This window comes from Osmerus eperlanus, chromosome 21 (assembly GCF_963692335.1).
Source record: "Osmerus eperlanus chromosome 21, fOsmEpe2.1, whole genome shotgun sequence".
Lineage (NCBI taxonomy): Eukaryota > Metazoa > Chordata > Actinopteri > Osmeriformes > Osmeridae > Osmerus > Osmerus eperlanus.
Window position 1 is genome coordinate 10,611,468 of NC_085038.1, and position 19,872 is coordinate 10,631,339.

At 47.0% G+C, this 19,872-nt stretch overlaps 2 protein-coding genes across 5 annotated transcripts; one reads left to right on the forward strand and one right to left on the reverse strand.

Annotated features, from left to right (window-relative positions):
- The first annotated feature begins 783 nt into the window (after positions 1 to 783).
- LOC134007532 (nuclear factor erythroid 2-related factor 2-like) lies at positions 784 to 9,892 on the forward strand. 3 transcript variants are annotated; one of them, XM_062447040.1, is made up of 6 exons: positions 3,649 to 3,900; positions 6,074 to 6,343; positions 6,464 to 6,559; positions 7,128 to 7,272; positions 7,561 to 8,714; positions 8,763 to 9,892. In XM_062447040.1, exons 1-6 carry the CDS (start codon positions 3,847 to 3,849, stop codon positions 9,618 to 9,620), a joined length of 2,577 nt encoding a protein of 858 aa, XP_062303024.1. In that variant the 5' UTR covers positions 3,649 to 3,846; the 3' UTR covers positions 9,621 to 9,892. The 3 variants fall into 3 exon arrangements, with proteins under 3 accessions (XP_062303025.1, XP_062303024.1, XP_062303023.1); XM_062447041.1 differs by lacking the exon at positions 3,649 to 3,900 and adding an exon at positions 784 to 1,138 and having other exon boundaries at positions 7,561 to 9,892; XM_062447039.1 differs by having other exon boundaries at positions 3,650 to 3,900; positions 7,561 to 9,892.
- Positions 9,893 to 14,680: 4,788 nt separating this feature from the next.
- mtx2 (metaxin 2) lies at positions 14,681 to 19,095 on the reverse strand. Of its 2 annotated transcripts, none has more exons than XM_062447015.1 (10): positions 18,928 to 19,095; positions 18,493 to 18,540; positions 18,159 to 18,202; positions 17,689 to 17,761; positions 17,524 to 17,600; positions 16,648 to 16,740; positions 16,292 to 16,330; positions 15,977 to 16,102; positions 15,676 to 15,752; positions 14,681 to 15,429 (listed from the first exon to the last, which is right to left on the reverse strand). In XM_062447015.1, the coding sequence occupies exons 1-10, from the start codon at positions 18,965 to 18,967 to the stop codon at positions 15,228 to 15,230; spliced, it is 819 nt and encodes a 272-aa protein (XP_062302999.1). In that variant the 5' UTR covers positions 18,968 to 19,095; the 3' UTR covers positions 14,681 to 15,227. The 2 variants fall into 2 exon arrangements, with proteins under 2 accessions (XP_062302999.1, XP_062302998.1); XM_062447014.1 differs by having other exon boundaries at positions 18,159 to 18,205.
- Between the last annotated feature and the right edge of the window lie 777 nt (positions 19,096 to 19,872).

The following is a 19,872-nucleotide window of genomic DNA, read 5'->3' on the forward strand; positions in this document are numbered from 1 at the left end:
ACAAGCATAATGTTCATAATAGGTTGTATGAACCCCTTTATATGAAGGGGATTTAAATTCCATAAGATGTCTTTATTGTGTATATGTAGGCTATAAGGATCCCAGCGGATTGTAAAGGTAAGGTCACATCACGTCGTGATATAAGAGGAAGTAGGCTGATATAAGGAAGTAGGCTGGTATGAGGTCGACTAGTCTTCCACGTCATACGAGATGTCGCTTCATCTTAACGACTATTTTAGCATTCACAAAATGTAAGCTACTGTCAGTATGTGTTCCCTGGTCAACCCGCTGTCTAGGAAATGATCCGACTTTGACTGAATGACTAGTCCAAAGTTCAGACACTACTCTTTTACTCCTGTGATGTCTTAAACGACCTCGTTATAAAAAATGGAGCACTGCCCCGCCCTGCCGAATGTGACGTAAGATTACAATAGGTGTATTCGACTTCATGCAGCACCGGCGGCGCAGACAGCCGGCTGCAGCCGGCTGCCTTGAAGTTGAGAATGCCATTGGCTGCTTCAAGTCAGCCGGGCTGCAGGCGGCTGCAGGCGACGCCGGCGCTGCATGAAGTCGAACGCACCTAATATGATACTCGACTTAAGACTTGAAATATTTTAAACTTTACTTATTTACTTACTTACTTATAACTTTACTTAATTCAGATGCGTAGTTAACGAGATAAAACAAAATCATAAGATGAGACTGAATAAACGTTTCTGAAACAGGAAGCAGTTTGGTCAAGGACAGACGCGAGAGTTTTGCGCCACCAGGTGGATAGAATTTGCAATCAAGACAGATAATGAATGACCTCGAATAAGAAGCTTCGAATGTCCTATAATTGATCCGTCAATCATGGTATAAATATTATAAAAGCTTAGGTAAGGTCTAAAATATAATTACTGATGTTAAGAACTGGCGAAGACGCTGCAGTGGTCTCCCCCCAGCCTGTCAAAGCCACCTGGCCTGTCATGGTTGTACAAATGTTATTTTAAACATAAGACTCTTCAAGCCACTCACATGACACCAGACCAGAGGGAAGCCATCTGTGTCACCCCAGCAGCAAGACTCTCCCAGTTAATACTGGTAGGGTATATATAGAAAAGGCACCCGAGTAATGGAAGCTCCATGACGAAAACAGGTGTGTGGTTGTCTTACAGTGTGTGTGTGGGTGTGTGTGTGTGTCCTATGATATGCCAGTAGAGTCTGTGCTTGCTATTGTGTTTGCTCATGAGGTCTGTCTGTCTGGTCACACAGTGTACATGTTCTTAACAATCCGTTTTGGGCTGTCCAACATACTGCTGAAGACCCATGTTTGTAAAAGACTGGCCACAGTGTGTCTGATAGGATATTAGGGGCAGCATATCCGTTCTATTTCTACAATTGTTATCCTGGAAATGAATGCTGAAGTTGAACGTCAACCATGGTACAAAAATATGCAGTTACTTTTCAGGAGTAGAGCCACCTACTGGTCCTGTCATTCATAACATATTGTATGAAATTGAGGGACATACATTTATAAGGTATAGATAGATTAATAAGGTTGATTCCTTAATGTTACGATTACATTGTGTGGTCAGGCTAGGCCTACATTGCCCCCTGGTGGACACTGAGCAGACATGCAATTGTCAAAAAACAAGTATAGGCAGCTATAAGATTCAGGTTTAGACCTGAAGACCATCCACCTGTCTGTCCATCCATCTGCATGCCTGCCTTAATGATAGTTATTTTAACATTTTGCTTCCTCTCCTGTGGTGACATGAGCATGCTGTGTGATGAAGTCTATTCTAGTCAGGAATGTAGAATCCCCTTGGCATGTTTCTGCTGCAGCTAGTCTGTCCCTTAGTGATGACATTATAGACCGCGGGGCAGGGATTGATCTCAACTTTAAAAGTGTAGGAATATATAGAAATATAGTATGGGAAAATGCTTGAATGAATGTTGTATGTCTCCATCTATTGCGGAGGGTCGAAACATACTCTATGTTCTGTGGAGATACAGTATGTGTTCATGTTCTTCCTCTATGGTGGAGATGGCTATAGTGGAAACTAGTCTAGTCTTTCTCTGGAGTTTGCATATTACTTGTCGCTCCTCACGGTGTAGTGTAATGTAGAGGTTTAAGGCTGAAGGTACCACCCTACACACACACACACAGGGTGTCTCACTCTTATTCCTACTCCAGCCCCCTTTCTCACCCCCTCCCCTTCCGCCCAACACTCTCCCTCTTTCCGCACACATACAGTTGTGTAGCAGTAATCCAGGCCAGTCCCAGAGTCCTTCCTCAGCCTCTGATCTAGCAGCCCTACCAACAGGGAACCAGTTTAACGGTGTGTTTCTGGTGTGTGTCGGGATCTTGTTACAAAGGGGGAAACAGGTAGATTTATCTGCTCTATCATCAAAGACCAACCTAGCTGGGTCATTCAGAGAAGGAGGAGGGAGGGGTTATGGGGTGGCACAGTGCCACATCTCAGGTTCCTGTGTATGCTTCTCTGTGCGTGTAGCAGTCTGTCATCTTTAAGAGCATGTTGTGTCTGAGAATTACGGTCAGAGTCTACTAAGATTAGAGAACGGATGGATTGATTGGATAGATAGATGGGTGGATGGATGGATGAGTATGTGGTTTGGTTAATCGATGGGTGGATGGCTCCTTGGCTGGTGAGCAGCAGCAGGTCATAGCCCAGTCGTGTCATGCACTGAGTATCTGGAGGACAGAGTGCTGTACGGAGCTGAGCACTCAGAGCCAGACCTTTTCTGCTAGTCCTCTCTGCACCACTCTCTATGGGGGAAATAGCAGACTCGCTACTCGCTGTGAAATATTTTTACTGTTGATTGTTTTTTCTACAGGTACACTCTTGCACTCTTGTGGGGAGTTTCATGTTGTTCAATTGTAACTTGTTTAACTGCATGCTCTTATGGTTCTTCCCTTTGGCACTTATTTGGTTTTCCACAATGTATGCTTCATGTTTTGGCTGCTCGCAATGTTTGGGGCTATCTCGTTGTTATGATCAGTGACCTATGCTCTTTTGTAAAGCTCTCTCTTGGAAGTCGCTTTGGATAAAAGCGTCTGCTAAATGCATAAATGTAAATACATCCTGTTCAAATAAGGTTGAGGCTGAGTGTTTGGCTACATGTTTTTTTTTTAAGATAAGTGAAAAGATTAAGCTGAGGGGGACATAAAAAAAGTAGAAAGAAATATATGAGAGGACGGGCAGAGAGGGGGAAAACTGGAAAGAAGATGGAAGAGATGGGAATTCATATCACATTAATTCATTCAAACTTGGCTCTCAAGTCTCACGCATTTCAACCACTTCACACGCTCTCGCATAACATCTTGTATTCCTCACGCTGAGAAGTATAGGATACCTTAGCGCAGGCATACGAAGGGAAGTTTGCTGCCGAGTTGATAGTTGTCTCGAGTTATACAGAGTTTAATGCCACCTACAGTTTGCAGATGCTGTCTGTGTGTACACAATCTCTTCTGTGTTGTAAAATAAGTTAAGATATCAGCCTTGTAGTAACCGCAATACACCACTGGATGGCAGGAATACATCCTGAAAACGAAGATAGCTTGACGATACAGAGGAGATTGGCGACGGGGGCGTTCCCCTCTCCGCCTTCAGATCGCCCTTGACTGGCTGCCGCATGTGGGCAGGGCCCTTCACTCCGTAACAGAGGGGGTTCGATAAGGGCGGGGGTCTGTGGTGGCTTGGTTCTGGTTTCTCTCCAGAACTCATACTTTCCTTCACTTCAGAAGTTGTAAATCGGACTAGGAAGATTTTGTGCCTGTAAGGTTAATTTAGTGGTTCCAAGACTCGTGACGCTTGTCGTTTTAGGGCCAGCTACGACTGGATGACTGGTACAGAGATGCTGGATGGTGACCTGTCAGAGGATCTTGGTCTTCAGGTAGGTCTAACGATTGAGAGATATAGATATGAGCCAGGGAATCACACAGCTAGCTTATATAAATATAGGTAATATAGCTTTCTCGTTGTGATAAATTGTCCTCCTGCACGTTGTAACAACACTAAAACGTATCTAGCCAGATATTGTACCTACTCTAGACTAACCAAAACAAAATAATCCCCTCATATTGAATACCATATTGTTATTTTCTGCTAAATGCATAAATGTATTTGTATTATAAATTTATTTTGAACTAAATAGATGACAGTTTAGAGGGAATGGCAAGGCCTATTTGCAGACTGTAGGCTATGCCGCCACGATATAATTTAAGAAGGAACATAATTCTCTCATAGCAAATCCTGTTCAGGACCATGGATTCTGATTTCGTGCTGCACGCTCGAGACTGGTCAAATTTTGCTTAGTCACGGTAGCCTCTCGAGGTCTGGTTAGAGAAACCCATTCGCAAGTCCCTTCCTCGCAGCTTTCCGGGCTCTCAAGATTCCAGTTGGAGCAGCGGGCCTAAAATCAACCGGTTAACAAAAGCGTTGCCTTCGAGCTTAACGGTGTAGTCCCGAGCCTATGAAGTCCTTCGATATTTGTGTGTATGTTATTTATATAGGGCTCAAATCCTTGAGACGTTCTTGGTCGTATGTCTGGAGCCCCCTCGGCTCAGGGACGGCCCCCGTCCCGGTTTGAGTATTTAATCCACTTTGTAGGTTGGGAACAAAATATTGACATTAGATTACAAAATAAATAATAACAACCTTAATTTAATAACACGTGTAATATTTGTAAATGTACTGTATACAGGCTTAGACACAATGGTACCTTTTGTGTTTTGGAACCCTGCCCAAATATGTGGGTGAAAGTGAAAGGGAGGCATGGCGTGCTTGTGTAGGAACAGTGACTTTCTTCAGATTTTGTATCAAAATGTCACATAATCCCCACAGATTGAAATCTGTTACACAGTAATAACATCTGAGACTGACCATAGTACCACAACCAATATCTGTCATATTATACTGGTATACATGGTTTTTATGTATTCATTAAATTGTTTTATGTAGATTGACACTAATCACCCTTCACCCGGACCCAAAGCCACCTGCCAGATACACTTATCCAACCTTTCACTCCGAAAGGTGTGTTTACATGATGGATGTGTAAAACTGAGGGAGGCGTGTATGTGTGCATGCTTGAGTTTTTCTGGGGCTGAGGTGAAAGCCAGAATGAGATAACACTTCGAACCAATCAGCTTGCAGCTGTCTGTCATCACACGGCCCAGCTATTCTCACGCAACTTTCTCACACACCCCTAGCACAGCCACCTGTAGCCTTTGTTCGCCAATACCCACGCCCAGGTAAGCAGGTATTCCTGCTGAGTGGGATCAGAAACAGAGTGAGGGACAGCGAGAGAGGGACAGTGAAAGAAAGAGGGAGGGATAGAGTGGGATTGAGGAAGCGATAGAGAGGGTGAATAGGCAGCTTATCTCCCTCTATAGTGTCTGTAAACAGAGAAGTTCACCAACAGCCCTGGCCGCCCATGTCTGCTGTTATATGACAGGTCACATGCTGCTCTGCCAGGCTACGAATTATATCACTGGAACCTGTTCACCATGGCCATATACAGCATACCAAGCACTCCAATGGCAGACAGAGGAGGAGAGAGGTGGTGGTGGTGGTGGGGTGGAGGAGGAAAGAAAGGGAGAAAGAAATGGAGGGGAAAAGGGGCGTAGTGAGGTGTGGTGAGGACAGCGAGGGTTCAGTAAGTTCATGGAGCAGGAGTCAAGGTTAGCTCTGCTCCTTTCATCCTGACTGACAGCTTCCACATTCCACACAAATCTCGCTGGTCACAGTGTCACACACACACACACACACACACACACATTCTACCTCATTGGTCACGGGGGTCAATGAGAAGAAAAAAAACACCCACCCACTATCCTGCCGGTTGTGAGCTAAAAACACTGCAGCAGTCTACCAGAGTAGTAGAGGTGGTTTGCGACAACACTTGAGGATGTACTAGAACATGGCGGGATACAGTACTGAGTACTTGCTCTCAGACTTAGAGGACAGTTTCTTGGTCTAATGGCAGATTCTGTGGTGGAAGCCTCTCAGGCTGATGTATCATTAGTGTTTGAACCCCTCCACCCCCCCCCCCTCCCCCCCTCCAGGAGATGGAGCTGGTGGACATCCTCTGGAGGCAGGACGTAGACCTGGGGGCGGGCCGAGAAGTCTTCGACCGGCGCCTGTGCCAGAAGGAGGCGTCGCTACGGCGCCGGAGGCAACGGGAGGAGGAGGAGCTCCGGCAGAGGGAGGAGGAGAAGGAGGAGGGGCGTCGCCGGGGGCTGCATCTGGACGAAGAGACGGGGGAGCTGACGCCCCTCCCGCTCACGTTGCCTAGTGAGGACGATGCTAATGGAGACCATGGCTCCACCCACAAGGTCAGACCAACACAGACTGATGATGTCACTCACGTACACGGTGCCTGGAGAACCCTGCCTGAGATGTTGAGTCTAATTCAGCAATGTGTACGTGTGTGTACGTGTGTGTGTGTGTGATAGGACCCCATGCTGTGTGAGATGGAGGAGGAGACTCTGTCGTTCGCTGAGTGCATGCAGCTGCTGGAGGACAGTTTTCCTCTGGATGAGAACATGCAGGTGAGACACGCACACACTTAAATCATTCACGTTTTATATGGTTGTAATTACCAACATGCTGTCCACGGAACAGCCATTCTCCCATAGAGACAGAAATATTGTACAGTGTATGGATCATTCATCTTATATGTTGTGATAGTGTAATAGTGTATCATTCATCTGATTAAGTCAAATAAACAAGTTTTGGGAGTCTGTTTTGTTTGGCACCATACATAAACTATGTTCAGTTGGTTGATAAGATAATGGAGAGGTGTGCGTGCAGGAAATGACTTTGTACCGACATCCTATCATGTTTCTGGCGCCTGGGATCTTGTACCTTAAGAGATAGCCAAGAATAGAAAATTACCTACCAACAGACAAACTGATGTTATCGTATCATACCGTTGGTTTGTTCAACATTGAAGAAGCAATTTTCTTCTGCATGTTGGTCATACTTTCTATGTTTTTTTGTGCTGTCCATAGGAAATGACTCTCAATGTATTTATTTAACTTTTTCTGTAATATACAAAAATGTATTTCTCACCCTCCTTCCCTACCTCCCTCTCCTCTCTTCTTCCCTCTTTTTTAGGTCCCCTCCCCTGTGGTCAACCCCCCAGCCCTACCCATGCCCCAGCCCTCACCTGTTACCCAGAACCCAATGCTGTCAGTGCTGCTGACTTCTCAAAGTGCGTCCCCAAAACTGTCTAAACATTCCCTCTCCTCTGTCCCTCCACCTGCCCCGTCCTGCCTCCCTCCACCTGCCCCGTCCGGCCTCCCTCCACCTGCCCCGTCCTGCCTCCCTCCACCTGCCCCGTCCTGCCTCCCTCCACCTGCCCCGTCCTGCCTCCCTCCACCTGCCCCGTCCTGCCTCCCTCCACCTGCCCTTCCCTGCCTCCCTCCACCTGCCCCATCCTGCCTCCCTACACCTGCCCCGTCCTGCCTCCCTCCACCTGCCCCATCCTGCCTCCCTACACCTGCCCCGTCCTGCCTCCCTCCACCTGCCCCATCCTGCCTCCCTACACCTGCCCCATCCTGCCTCCCTCCACCTGCCCCGTCCTGCCTCCCTCCACCTGCCCCATCCTGCCTCCCTCCACCTGCCCAATCCTGCCTCCCTCCACCTGCCCCATCCGGCCTCCCTCCACCTGCCCCGTCCTGCCTCCCTCCACCTGCCCCGTCCTGCCTCCCTCCACCTGCCCCATCCTGCCTCCCTCCACCTGCCCCGTCCTGCCTCCCTCCACCTGCCCCATCCTGCCTCCCTCCACCTGCCCCATCCTGCCTCCCTACACCTGCCCCATCCTGCCTCCCTACACCTGCTCCGTCACCTCTCCCAGTCTCTCCTGCTCCCCAATCCCAACATTCACCCCTCCTAAAACCCCTCCAGGTCCGATCGCCCCCCTCAGCCGCCCAGTCCCCCTCAGGCAGTGTGGAGGCAGAGCAGGTCTGGCTGGAGCTGCTATCTCACCCAGAGCTCCACAACCTCAGTATGCAGGTATCAGAGATCCTGGAGCAAAGCAGTCTGGTAGGAGAGAAGCAGAACTACAGCAGTCTGCCCGTAGTGGTGGAGGAGGAACACTACAGCCAGTACTGCCACCTAAACTACCCTGCCACAGCTACACCCCTCCTTCCCAGTCCCCTGCCATCCCACAACATCCCCTATCCCTCTCACTCTCCACTGGAGGACCTGTCTCACCCTCTGCTTGACAACCTGTGTCACACTCCCCTGGAGGACTTGTCATCCCGGCCCCTAAAGAACATGGCCCACCCTCCCTTGAAGGACCTGGCTCACCCTCTGCTGGGGGACCTATCTGATCCTGCCCTGGAAGACCTGTGTCCCTCTCCCCTGGAAGACCTGTGTCCCTTTCCCCTGGAGGACCTATCACCCCCTAACCTGGAGGACCTATCACCCCCTAGCCTGGAGGACCTATCACCCCCTAGCCTGGAGGACCTATCACCCCCTAACCTGGAGGACCTATCACCCCCTAACCTGGAGGACCTATCACCCCCTAGCCTGGAGGACCTATCACCCCCTAGCCTGGAGGACCTATCACCCCCTAGCCTGGAGGACCTATCACCCCCTAACCTGGAGGACCTATCACCCCCTAGCCTGGAGGACCTATCACCCCCTAACCTGGAGGACCTATCACCCCCTAACCTGGAGGACCTATCACCCCCTAGCCTGGAGGACCTATCACCCCCTAATCTGGAGGACCTGTGTCCCCCTAACCTGGAGGACCTATCACCCCCTAACCTGGAGGACCTCTGTCCCCCTAACTGGGAGGACCTTGACTTCGCTGAAGACTTACTCTGCCATCCACATGGTGAGTCTACAGATTCTGCAGTGTGGATAGACACAAGCTCATCTGGGGCATCCAATCAGGATGACGGCTCCTGGGGCTTCAGTGAATCAGAAACAGAGGAGATGGTTACAAATCCCAGCCACAGCCAATCACTACATGGGGAAAAGACATCCCACAGCATGCTCCACCAATCATCTTTTGGCTCTTCCCTTTCGTCATCAGGCCCCTCCTCTCCAGACACCAATCCCCTCACAGACGTCCGTGGCCATGCTGAGCGTCTCACCAAGTCCAGAAAGTCCTCCAGATCCAGGGGGCGGGGCTGTATGTCTCGTGATGAGCAGCGAGCCAGGGCTTTGTCTATCCCCTTTGCTGTAGACAGTATTATTAACCTTCCTGTTGATGACTACAATGAACTGATGACATGTCACCAGCTTAAAGAATCACAGCTGGTTCTGATCCGGGACATCAGGAGGCGGGGAAAGAACAAGGTGGCAGCCCAGAACTGCCGCAAACGTAAGATGGCGTCCATCAGCGGTTTAGAGGAGGAGATGGAGGAGCTCCAGAGTGAAAGGGTCCGTCTGCTGGGGGAGCGTGCCCAAAGAGAGAGCTCCCTGAAGGGGCTTAGGGTGCAGCTGGGCAGCCTCTATCTGGAGGTTTTTAGCAAACTGAGGGATGAGGAAGGGCAGCCATACTCCCCAAGTCTTTACTCCCTCCAGCAGGCCTCTGACGGATCCATGTTCCTGGTGCCACGTGCTAAAAAGCCCCCCAAGGGTAACGCAAATTAGGGTCCTCAGTGCTGCACTCTTCTTGTGATGTTGGTTCTCACAGTCTTTGGCCACAACTCAGATCTATTTGCTGGATCAGGTTAATTATATAAAAATGGTTTGCTTCATATATACTGGGGGTATTTCACATCTTTTAATCCTTCTTTATTTTGTATTTTTATATTATCAATAATATTGTATGGTTTTATATCTGATTTACCTTTGAATGACTTTCATTGCCTTGGTATTTCTCAATTTCTTTTGTATTGAAATAAACTGTCTTTCAGAAGTCAGTCAGTGTTTTTTTTTCAGCCTCCCTGAGACTTCTCTTATGGTGACGGTGGAAAACGAGAGTATACTTGTAGTACCATATAGACTCAGTGGTAGTCTGTACCATACATTATATAAAATCTACATTAGGATGTATAGGATGTATGGACAAATGTAATGTGGAACATTAACATGTATTCACTTAGCTTGCATTCTTATCCAAAAGGGACATACAACTATAGCCTCTGTTGATGGAGCCTGTTTATGGCAGATACAACAGTCTGACTTCACGCTACAGGCAGGGATATTCATCCAAGACAGACACCACCTTTAATCATAAACTCTGCTACTGCTTCAGTCGGACAATCCTTGCCCAGGACAGAAGTTAACCATTCACAGAGGGTCAGTGAGCTGGCTGCATGGACCCATCTGCAGAACACAGGCTCAGGTTAACTGCTTGTTATAAGTGAGATTTATACATGTTGACCTTGCACATTGGATAAGAAAATCGGATGTGACTGTGGCTCGTTTGTTTTCGTGTTGAGTACACTGGAGTCGGGTTTGAGTATCACGTCTCATTCAATTGTCAGAAAATGGGATGAGATTCGAAAAGACTAAATATTTTAGATATTCTCGTGGAGTAAAAATGATATAGGAAGTCAGCTCATCAGCATAAACTCATCTGCAAATGCAGTCGCAAAAGTGTCATGTGGAAGTGGACTAACTCATTCTACCAACATAGGACATAAATCTTTTTTTATCTAGGTAGGACTACGCCAAAATACCAGGATGTCCTCCTACAGATAATTTTGTAGTATGCGAGCATGCTTTTTTGACTAGTATGACGCAGGTCTGGACTGAAAAACGGCCCACGACCGTGTATTATTATTATTGTATATATTAATTTTTTTGCAATATGCCGCGGCCGTTTGACCGGCCATTCGGGAAATCTCCCGACTCTCCCGACGGCCAGTCCGACCCTGTGACCCACCAACACCTTTTGCAGTGAAAGAGGCGTCAACCGCCTTAGCTACAATTGCGGACCGGTGCGAACCTGTATGGGCCAGTTCCTGGCACGGTTAAATTACGAAATAGTATGTCCCTATTGTTTACCTTCATACAACAGTAGACCTGTGTAGCCTACTGAAAGTAAAATTGTGCATTCCAGACGCTGCCCTAATGTTATCATACTCTCAGGAGGCGATGGCAACGGGGCAACAGGAAGAGCATGAAACAGGATTGGGTTAGGAAGCAGGCGTGGCGGCTCCTCGCGTCCTTCACAAAACCTGGATGGATGCGGTGTTTCCTTGTGGTCATACCTGACCAGTAGATGGCACCCAGGCACCTTTGTAGAGCAAAAGAGAGACGGGGCGACAGAGAACGAAAGATAAGACAAAAAGAGAAAGGGAGAGAAAGATCTGAAACTAGGCACAGCTGTCCCCCATTAGTTCTTATTATAAACAGCAGATTTCGGAGCAGCAATTGTGGTCTTGATCAGGTGATATAATTTAACAGTTGTGACGTCAGGTTGACGGAAGGCACAAACTAACCAGAACACAGGGCACGCGTGTGTGTGTGTGCGTGTGCGTGTGCGTGTGTGTGTGTGAGTGTGAGTGAGTAAGTGAGTTTGCTTTAACCTGGTAAAGTGGAAACATTTGTGGGTAAGACACACACACGTTCACACACACATTGATCTTTTGGCTCCAGTCTGGTGACTAAATTGGTTCCTGAGGGCTCTTTTCAAATCCTGTTGATGCTGTTCTCTTCTCTATGTCAATTCACTAAATCATAGAGCACCCCTCTCTCCCTCTCTAAATATCTGACTATTACTACAGACATGATACAATATCAGTGTATATTTAACTATTGTAAATGTGTTTGTGTGCATGTGTGTGTGTGCATGTGACAAAGATTATAATTGCTCCACTCTTCATCGCATTGGTTGACTGTGGTGACATCGCAGTGTAGGGAGATTAATGGGCTAATAAAATTAGCCTTGCTCCCACGTCTCATTTTTATGGCTACGAATATTAATTAGGTTGTTTCCTCCCCCTCCTCAGTCTCTCTCCACCCCCACCCTCTTTTCCTCCCTCCCTCCCTCCCTCCCTCCCTCCCTCTATCCCTCTGAATCTCCCTACTGTCTTCATCCATTTTCCCTGCCTCAGCCTCTGTTTCTTTCTCTCCCTATGACAAGGCCTGCTAAGCTCAGAGGACCTGCAGACCTGGGACAGGGTTGTCATGATTGGCTCTGACTCTTGACCAGCAAAGCTTGTGACTAAGAGCTGACATGAGAGTCATTGTAACTCTGGGATGGGGGATGGGTCGGTGTGAGGTTTATCTCAGAGAGAAGAGGAGGATTAAACTACCCCATGTTCTACCAGTAGGTGGAGACAGAGGTCCAGAGATGCTGGTGATAGTTGATTGGGCAATAGCTTGCAGTGAGTATTAGTGCATAAGTGTTGTATTTTTGTGTTTATTTGTATGTGTGTTATTACATGTGTGTGAAAGAGGTAAGGAAAGTGAAAAAAAAGAACCATAAATGGAGAAAGGGAAATAAATAAATAAGCAGACAGAGAGAGAGAGAGAGAGAGAGAGAGAGAGAGAGAGAGAGAGAGAGAGAGAGAGAGAGAGAGAATGGTTGGGCACATCTCGCTAATAAATCTAAGATTGAACAGGGGTACTATGTGATTCGCCTGAGTCTGGATGACGCCACACCGGTAACTCCTCCTCAAAACCGAAACAACGTGAACTGGGGCTGGGGATGGTGTTTAGAGGGAGAGAGGGAGAGAGGGAGAGACAACAATACAGAAATACCAGACAGCCTTTCTTTAATAAATTTGAAACCCTCATACCATTGTTCACCACACTGTGTGATGATGAAAAGCTAAAATTACTCTTAGGGGAGGGACACACAGCCCCCCTATCTGGACAATTTCTTAAGGAGTGCCAAGAAATGAGGGAAAACCTGAGTGTAGTGTGACCAGCCTTGAAATTATATTTGTAATATGTGTTGTCCACTTCACTGTAGCTATTTACTTGGCTGTTTTTGTTTTGATTTGTTGTTTTCTGTTCTTGACGCTTTGTTTTTGCCACATGTTCCGGACAATACTGACTGTCGTTCCTTATGTTGTTTTTGAATGGTGTTGTTGATGTATGGTTGTCTGTTGTTGTGCCTCTTGCTTTGGCAATACGGTTGTAATGACTGTCATGCTAATAAAGCTAAATTGAATTGAGAGTGAGAGAGAGAGAGAGATAAAAGGAAGAAAGAGTCAGCAGTTATGAGGGTGAGAGAGAATGAAGAGGGAAACATAAATTGACAGACAGACAGACAGACATAGATGATAGATAGATATGTGTGTTTGTTTTTTGACCTGCTCCTGAACCCAAATATGAGTGATGTCTTCTCTGTGTCTCCCCTTCTCAACCACATAGGAAGATGGATGAACTCAATGTAAACACACACAGACACACACACACACAGCTCTGCCGGAATTAGATGGGTTTGACCAGAGGTTTTATCAATCAATCATCTCATCTGAATTTGTGGAAGAGGGCTGTACTCAAATGCAACCTGCAGCAAAATAGGGTGTGTTATGTGTAAATATGTGTTTATGTATTAGTAGGAGGGGGTTGATATATCTCATTGTGTATGCGTGAGTGTGTGTTTGTGTACGTCTGACTGGAGTAGCTGACCGTGGTGTGACCCTGCAGAGATGCAAGGGGTCGCCACAAAGGTCAAGGGTCATCAAGCCCCTGGAGCCCTGCCTTACACACTCTGCTACATACAGAGTACGACCAAGCTATGTGTAACTGAACCTTTTCAGGTTTACCATCGTATTTACAGCCGAGTTGGTCACAGAGTCCCAGACAGTCCAAGGACTCAGACAAGCAAGCAAGCATGAAGGTAGGCAGACAGATAGACAGACAGATGGACAGTGTGCAGGGTTAAGTGTGGTACATGCTCCCACCACTAGGGGGGGTGTTCCCAGCAACAACAGGAGTCACAGATTGCTGTGTGTGCACGTAGTGCATGTGTTTGTGTGAGAACTGTTTGTGTGTGTTTGTGAAAGGTGTGTGTATAAATGCGTGTGTATATATGAGTAAGTGTGTGGGTGTGTGTGTGCTGGTGTGTATGCAGAGAAGGGAAAAACAAACTTAACTGTCTCTAATTGATACAACTCTTATCGCACTGGTCAATCTGTCAACATAGAGTAGTTATATATAAGGTGTGTATGTGAGTGGGTGGGATCAGTTTGTCTGGATGAAGAACACCGACATTCCAGAAAAGAGCAGAGGGTCATTTCAGTCAACCCATCTGTCATGTGACCTGTCACAGTCTGGGTTTCAGGGTTCAAAGCTGCCATTGCCAGGGGCAACCGCTGCAACCCCAGACTTAAGGCCACGCCCAGGACGAGACTCTAGCCTGCACCTTGATCTTGTCTCACACTCGCACGTCTACACACACATGCACATCTCCTGGGACATCGTAATGATCAGTTTCCTGTCCACTTCCTGGAACCCTTCCCAGAGTTCCCTAAGACCTACATGGTGTGTTGTTTGTGTATTCGTGTGTGTTTTAGTATCCATGTGCCCACAGAGGCTAGCTGCTTATATCTCTAGAATACCAATGTTCGTCACCTTAGCATACACACCTCCCTCACCCCCTCCCTCTCACCCCCTACTTTTCACCTCCTCACTCACCCCCTCCCTCTCATGTCCTCAAACATACCTCCTGACTTACGTTCTCCTCCTATTCCTTATCCCTTCCTACTCCCCCTGCAGCAGCAATAACAGCTCAGAACAGGCACCTCCATGGTCTGACAGATGGGGTTTTATTTGAGTAGGCACTTTCCATTCAACAATTCAGAGGACAAAAAACAACAACAAAATCAGACATTAGAAAAGGGGGGGAAAACTATTTGGTGACATATTGATATACGAGTAATTGCTTGGTGTTGTTTGAAACGTCACAGATACACAGGAATACACAGGGTATAATACACAGGGTGTATTCCTGTTATGGCATTAACAGACATAGACACAACTGGAAGGGAAGGGGGAGAGAGGAGGGAGAAGGAGACAAGAATAGAGGGAGGAGACGGAGGGGGGAGAGTAAGGAGGGAGGGAGGGAAAGCTAGGTAGTTCCAGGGTTCAGGACCGGAGGAATAAGGGACTAACCCTAACCAGATGATGGGGTTGGTGTGTGTGGCGCATGCATGTGTGGGAACTGTTTCCCTTCTTATGTGCCTGTGTGTCTTCGTTTTTATGTGTGTGCATGTCCATATCAGTGATTTATTTTGTGTGCGTGTGTTTTTGTGTGTGCATTTGTGTGTGTGTGCAGATGTGTGTGTGCAGCTCTCAGATGAGCGAGGGGCCCTTGCTCAACCCTCTGGAGGTGGTTCCAGCCTGGCTGTTCTCGAAGTAGGCCTGCTCCACGCGGCGCACAAACCCCAGCAGGTTGCTGTAGGCCTTGACCTTCTCGCCCAACTGGTCGCTGGTCAGACGCGTGGTCAGGATGGTGAAGAGGTGGCCGAACACCAGGGCATCCAGCTCTGTGGGCCTGGGACATGTGTTGGGGGGGTGGAGTGGGGGAGGAGTGCATTGCTCTTATTACATCCAAGTCATTTGGTAGACGCTGTAAGTCTGATATACTGTTACTGTAAAACGGAACAATAGTCTAATACACTGTTATTGTAATACGAAGCACAAGTCTAATATAAAACTACTATAATAGAGAGTACTACTCTAACATTGTACGGTGTACTAATCTAATGTACTACTGTCATTTAACTCAAGATAAACATACTGCTTGTTGAAGAAGTAGGGCTGTGTTCCTAGACGTTGAGAGAGAGCCTGACAGCACTGGCTCACATCTTCATACACCTGAGGAAGAAGAGGGAGAGCAGAGAGAAGAGGAGTTATTCAAATGAACAATCAATGTCATTCTGGGATTAGAGATAATATAGTTAATTATGCACAATGTATGACGACAACATAATCAAATGGTTCGGTTCTGGTTTCAAAGTGGGTCTGTGAGCCCGGACTTATGTTCTATGTGTTTCTGTCCTATTCTACTGTGTTCTACTGGGGTCTGTCTGAACTCTGACCTGTTCCAGACTCTTGCCCACCCAGCCAATGGCGTTCATCTTCCTTCGGACCTCCCACTGTTTCTGATAGGCTAGGATGTGGTTGAGAGGCCAGGAGAATGGACTGCTGTACCTGGGCCGCGAGATCTGAGTGAGCGAGAGAGCACATATACACACACGCAAACAAACACACACACACACACAGAGTAAACAAAAAAATAAATGTTTGTTTGTTTTGTTCTTCCTGCACAGATCATCTTCTCCTCCTTCTCGTTCTCCTCCTCTCCCCAGATGCCCAAACTGCTGCCTGGTGAAGATGAAGGTTTAGGCTCTCACCTCGGCCGCTGTGGTCTCATCACACCACTGGATATACAACTGGACACAGAGAGAGGAAATGAGACAGGGGAAAAAGACTCATTTAATGGGCAGAAGGAAGAGAGGAACCAAAACAATAAGAGAAGAGTGTGAGAGCGAGAGGTAGAGAGAGCGAGAGGTAGAGAGAGCGAGAGGTAGAGAGAGCGAGAGGTAGAGAGAGCGAGAGGTAGAGAGAGCGAGAGGTAGAGAGAGCGAGAGGTAGAGAGAGCGAGAGGTAGGGAGAGCGAGAGGTAGGGAGAAGGAAGTAGATGTAGAGAGGTAGAGAAAGAGAAGGAGGTTTAACTTAATACATTGGATGTGTGTGTGTGTTAGTGTACCTCTGCAGTGAATAACATGTTATTGACCAGTTCCATGTAGGCCTTCATCTCAGCTCTCTGCACATCATCTAGACCATCGCTGAGAGTGTGGCCCTGGGGTGGAGGAGAAGGGATTCAGACAGGTGCACAGTACACACAGTGTGTGTGTGTTTTACAGGCATGTTTATTTCCAGATATTCCTGTCTATGTCCGTATAGTTGTGGTTTATGTTTTGTCTCCCAGGTGTCCGTCTGTGATTCGCTAATCATCTAATCGTCTCCATTCCTCGTCACTAGCGCTTACTGCTCCAAACCAATCAGCTGTTTGTCTCCCATTTAAATCCCAACTGTCTTCCATGCGAGAGTCGATTTTGTTACTGTGTGGATTTGATTTGATTGTGTCTTTATGCGTATTTGTTAGAAACTTGCTGTTAGTAGTATCCACTATTTTGAAATCCTTTCGTTTGTTAATTGGACCCGGTATAGTGTGATTTTTGTTTGGTTTGGTTGTTTGCACAGGGGCAAGGGGACAGTTAAGATGCCCATGTGCATACATTCTGTAATGTAGTTTATACTTGTTAAGAACAATAGGCAAAGAACTGGTGTCATGCACCTTTGTTAGAGAGGTATTATTAAGCCCTGGCAGGTGCGTGTCTTTAGCAGTTTTACTGTATTATTTTTTGTGGCAGCATTCACAGTGGCGTTGTGCAAATAAATATGAATAATAATAAATAATATTACTAAGCATTTTCGTTTCCAGGTCATTGTGTTGTCGTGCTACCATGTAATCACCCCTGGCACACTTTCCTATTGGCCCTTTTCTCCCTCACCTAGACCAAAGCACAAATAATGGTTGAAACAGTGTGTGTGTGTGTGTCTGTGTGCGCACGCATGTTACCTTAGCCTTGGTGAACTGTACTATAGGCCCCAGCTCTGACACCACCTGGTTTCCAACCTGAACGAAGGGGACTTTACCTGGGGATACACATAATCAACTTTCAGTGTACACACACACACACACACACAAATACACACACAAACACAGTAGCCATGGAAGACTGACCGGAGGGGGACATGTACTCTGCGTTGGGTCGGCAGATCACCTGGACAGGAAGGCCACACATCCTCAGGTAGGCCTAGGACACACAGTGACAACGCTTCATCATCTACCCTCCCATGTCATCCACTAACCCTACAGTACAGTCACGTCCTATCTATCCTTCCGTCATATTCACCAGGCTAGGATTCAGATACGCCAGGGGATCCACTGATATCTGGACACCAGGTACTACATTAAGAACAATGTCTGCCCAGCTGGGCTGTCTGAGCAGCACCTCTCCAGCTCACACTGTTCTGAGTTCTTGGGAAGGCAGGGGAATTCTTGCCCAAGTCACACTGTCCTATGTGGCGTCATAACGTGGTCAAATGGCTCTGCTGCCTAGCAACGTGTCAAGCTGTACTGGGTTGCCTGGGAACATGTCCTGCTGTCGTGTGTTGTCTAGTAACGTGTGTAATGTGTTGGCGTAGACTTACCTGCACTGCTAGAGAGGAAGCACAATCTGACAGCAAGATCTGGTCTTCTGGAGAACAACACCAGAGAGGGAGAGAAAGAGAGAAGGAAGAAGGAGATATGTAGGCATGGTGGTAGCGATGGGCAGAAGGGATCAATGAATGGATATAAAGACAGAGGGGAACATTGTATCCAAATGCAGAAACTTTGTGTACGGTCTGGTAAGCATCCCTAACAGTGAGGTCGCCACAGCTTACAGTACACTACCTGGTGTAAACACACCTGCTTCAGACCACCAATAACAACCATCCAATCAGAGACTAATTTAAAAAAACGAAACTGTCTGTGGAAACTCACCTCTCAGAGGCTGATACAGGGTGGCGTTTTCCGGCCAAGGCTCAGCGGCTGCAGGAAACGGACAGGTCAAACACACAGACGTGGTGAGAAACTACGTTGGCACAGCATATCCCCGTGGATGACGACTATACTACCTAGCATAAGCAGCTAGCCGCCTTAGTTAACACACAGTAGGAGCGAGTGCTAGCTACGACGAATGCGGTTACGTTGGCAAGGGCACACGCCGAGCACAACTGAGCTACAACCATAGATGACTTTGATGCAGTATATAACCTTTGATTGGAACATATACTCTGTTGATGTGTGTGCTAATTTGTGACGCGAGCTATATTTCTGCTGGCTACAGTGGCTAATGTTGCTGCTGGATACGTACTAGCTAGCTTGCAATTTGGTAGCATAAAGACATGTAACAACAATTCAATGAAGACACATTACCTGCTATCTGGGAGACAAAGGCCTCTGCTGCAAGTGACATAGTGAAATCTGTCAAAACTCAAACTAAACCGCAGTTGTGTGTAGAATATTCTCAGCGTACAACAAGGTTAAGGGCACGCCGCAGCATCAGTGTTGCTCTGACGTCAGACGCACCGGTGCGTCTCTGCAGCTGTCCGCTGCTTCAAATCGAGTGGAACATTGTTAGTTCCGTAGTCAAGGTCTCAAACCTGCGTGAAGTTGGCCACCCACCCAACGCAAAACACCGTCAAAATCGTCTCAATCGTTTGTGCTAGGTTTGTGCTGCAATTATTTTCGTTTGTGCTGCTTTCATTTTTTAGAGAATGTTTTATTGCGACTATTAACAATCAGTTTAGAGCAAGTGGGAGGGAGGAGGGGGTGACGTCATCGCCAGACAATTAAATGTCCAATATAAAAAATACCGCTGCAGCAAAAACGAACATTTTAACGGCACAAACGAAGCACAAACGGTTGAGACTATTTTGGGTTTGAGTGACCTCAGGATGACCTATAAAACATTCTTTAATATCTACAAAATAAAAGCAGCACAAACGAAAATAATTGCAGCACAAACCAGCACAAACGGAGCACAAACGATTGAGACTATTTTGACGTTTTGCGTTGGGTGGGGAGCCAACTTCACTCCTCCTCACGCAGGGATTCACATATAATTCTTGCTCAGCCAAATTGCAGTGGTCTAAGTTTTCATCAGTGGCCTTGCTTAGTTAGTTGTTTGGTTAGTTGTATTCAGTTCCCTATGATGACATGACAGAGATCCTTGACGGCCACGAGTCCTAGAGTATGTTTAAGCCTGTCTTTCTAACACGTGTTGTCTCGCCGTGTTTAACATCGTCTGGTCCATAATTTTCATGTTGACCTCTTGTTTCGTAAATATTTTTTTTAATGATTTACCGTGTGTATTGATGA